Raw genomic sequence first — 3,358 nt, 5'->3', positions numbered from 1 at the left:
ATATATTTACACCTTGCTACGTGTACTGCGTTAGGCTAACCGAGACTTGTCATTTGCACTTATATTGTTGCTCTTTTGTTAGTTTTGACTGCTTTTATTGTCCTCATTTGTAAGTCGTTTTGGATAGAAGCGTCTGCTAAATGACTAAATAAATCAATAAAATAAATAAAATAAAATAATAAAATACAATAAGAACATAGCTAAACAAAACCACTATCAAAGAAACATTAACCATAAGCCAAAATAGAAAGTAGATTTCAAGTACTCTACATGCTGCTATAGGGTATTCCGTCTCATTTCATGGTGTAATGTTATGGGTTTCGGTTATATATCAGCTTTATATTATCTCCAAACAAGACTGATCTGTCCAGTGGAACCTGTAGAACTAAACACTTGAAAATAAGTGAAAATGAATTTTACTTTGCTTAAGTGTTTATTGTCATTGTGTCTTCATGTGTCTTGACACTGACACCAACAAGTCAATAAAACATGCAAAAAAGAAAGTGTGCCTTTGGGTGTTTACCCCAGTGCATGAACCTAAACAATATCAGCAAATCACAAAGTTTACAAATGACATTTGGGTTTTAATTGATCCATCACTAACAAATAAAAATAACTGACCGACCCAGTGAAATAAATGGGAAACAGTGAATTAACGAATGAATGTATGAATGAATGAGGACATTTACAATAGCATATTTTAACATAGTTTCACCCTGGACATAGGAACAAAATTGCAAAAGCAAACATAGGAACAAAATTGTGTGATGGAAAAAAACAACAACAACAACATTCCATCAGGCTTTTCAAATGCAGATAATTAATTAGTGAGAACTTCATTATTCTAAAGTGTTAATGTTCAAGTACTGTAGTTTCATCCCTTTGAAATCTACAACACACAATTAACCAATATCCAACCTAAATCATTTCCAAATAGTTTGTAAAAAGGTAGGGGGGAAATGTATTATTCTATTCATTAAATTTAGTAGGCCTATTTGTTTTTCTGTAAAAAATAAAAATAAAAATACACTTATTTTGAGAATAATTATATAAAATATAATAAAACTTCCGTCAACAAGTAAAAATATATCTTGTGTATATACATCTTGAGTTTATTTTAGTATATACAGTTCAAATTTAGTAACGTTTTTGCCAACATATTTGACAGCAAGTACTCTCCTATAATCTTACAAAAAATATTTTCTCAAGTAAATGTATGTTGATTTAAGGGTGTTTAGATATTTTTGGGGGAAGACAGGACGAAATATCGATTAATAAAATTATCTTCGCAATGCAGGCTTATAACAACTAAATAGCGTTTTGACGGAAACTATGGTTACCAAGGTAATTAGGATACGGCAAGAATTCAGGTAGGCCTACAACTATATATGACCTAAAACAAAATGACAATGAAGCAAAAAAACATTTGACAACCGTAACTTTAACTTTAACTTACCAGAGTGAGCAGGCAGAGAGCGAACAGCGCGCGTTCATACATCCTGCTGTGTGAGTGTGTGTGTGTGTTGAAATTCTCTGGACTGCACCGCGCTGCGTGTATCTCACAGACGTGCTCGGATAAAGTCCTCTGGGCGCGGTGCGGCTCTCATGCCATTGAAGTCTTTAATATGGGTGTGGCAGAGCCTCAGCCTCTCACTTTTTTGTATCAATGGGGCTGAATGGTTAGTCTTGAGTACACTATACAGGTTGAACTATGCTTTGCCCGTGACTTCCTTAGCTTGGGAAGCTCTGGAAGGCTTAGACTCCACCCCAAACTGCCCCTTGAAACTCTCTCTGAGTTTGTGTGTGTGTGTGAGAGAGACAGGGAGGTTATACTTTAACAGAACAGACTTTCACCTGTTGTACCATCTGACTTTTCAGACATGATTAATGCATGACACAGTTAATCTTCATCTCTTTGGGTGGAGTGCAGGAGGTACTCATGATGATACAGACAGTCATCACATGTACACATTTAGCAAAGAAAATAAACTTTTTTTTTTACAACTGTTGCATTTGATCACCTAATAAGCCCATTAAAAAAATTAAAAAAAAATACCAGCTTGAAACCACTCACATGTGCACACCTTTTTCACGTGGGATGTGATTTATTCATTCTGGATTACTAGCTGGTACTGTATTCCACCTCTTAATATCTGTGGTGCATTAGGCCTTAAAATGAAAATATGTGACCCGTTGACCTAAAGTCGTACAGAATGCAGTTTTGCTACGAGGAATTGGAAGGGACTGGGAGAAAGACAGGAAATTACAAGATGTGCTTCACTTCAACCAAAACACTGCGTCACTTCTTGAACTGATAAGAGAGTGACTTAGACTGAGCAAATGATTGAGACACTCATGAGAGCAACATAAGGAAAGTGTTCAAATAATGACATTATTAGGACCTTTCAATATGGTACAGTTTATTTTTTAAAGCATTAGAGCCTCAAATCTGATGTTTTTGTTGTGCAAACTATAAGATAAATAAGATAAATTATTAGATCATAAAATCAACTTTGCGTGAAAAGTAAGTTGTATTTTCAATATTTTGGCCCATGAAACCTTAGGGGCTGTGACCTCATTGGCTTTTTCCAACAATTAAAATCATACAACAGGCTGTTGAATTAAATGCCTAAAACCAACATTATTAACCAAAGTGTGTGCAACCTTGTTATCATATGATTTGCCCCATTGCTAGAAAATAAAATCACACAGCTTAGAATTTATTTATTTATTTATACGTCTGCAAAACTTGCAAATCTAATGTAAAATGAATTGAAAACTAAATAGCTCATATAATATTTGACCTCATGAGGTTGATTATCATCATTTCTGAAGGTTGAGTTTCTTGGAAAAGAAAAAAAGACTACGCTTTTTAGGCCCTATTTTGTACCATTTTACGTAAAGCACCATTATTTGAACATATGTTTTGAAGTATGCAACTTTATTTGCTTAAATCCTTTCTGGCCATATCAATTTCTAAACTAGTCAGACTTTTTTTTTTTTTGCTGAAAAACCGATAAGAGAGACAGAGAAGGGGGATTAGTGATATGTGCCCAAACAAACAATGGACAAAGGCAGGTATTGTTTTTCAATGAAAAGTTGTATTTCTTGTTTCTGGAGGTCATTTGTCAGGTTTTGAGACCCTTCTGAAATGTGCTGGTGTGGAAGTTTGGAGCACAACAGCCTGGAGATGAGCATGTTGCAATATGATGGTGTTTGCGTGGAGGGGAGGTGGAGGAAGGGTTGGGTTGGGTGGAAAGGAATTTGGCAGAGCCCCGTCAGTAAGTGTTGTGTCTGTACTATTGTGCACAGCTCACTGAACTGTTATCCATTTACAAACTTCATTTTACTACAGCAC

The 3,358-nt window shown here is 35.3% G+C and overlaps 1 protein-coding gene across 2 annotated transcripts in view; it reads right to left on the bottom strand.

Moving 5' to 3' along the window:
* Window positions 1–1,794, bottom strand: part of dsc2l (desmocollin 2 like) — a 13,527-nt gene extending 11,733 nt beyond the window's left edge. For both annotated transcript variants that reach the window (XM_016444673.1, XM_016444674.1), the window contains exon 1: window positions 1,457–1,794. In XM_016444673.1, the coding sequence (XP_016300159.1) occupies window positions 1,457–1,498 (42 nt within the window). In that variant the 5' untranslated portion in view covers window positions 1,499–1,794. The remainder of the gene's footprint in view (window positions 1–1,456) is intronic.
* Window positions 1,795–3,358: the final 1,564 nt, after the last annotated feature.

Source organism: Sinocyclocheilus anshuiensis, unplaced genomic scaffold (genome assembly GCF_001515605.1).
Source record: "Sinocyclocheilus anshuiensis isolate Anshui unplaced genomic scaffold, SAMN03320099.WGS_v1.1 scaffold3172, whole genome shotgun sequence".
Classification (NCBI taxonomy): Eukaryota; Metazoa; Chordata; class Actinopteri; order Cypriniformes; family Cyprinidae; genus Sinocyclocheilus; species Sinocyclocheilus anshuiensis.
This window is presented reverse-complemented; position numbering and strand designations above follow the sequence as displayed.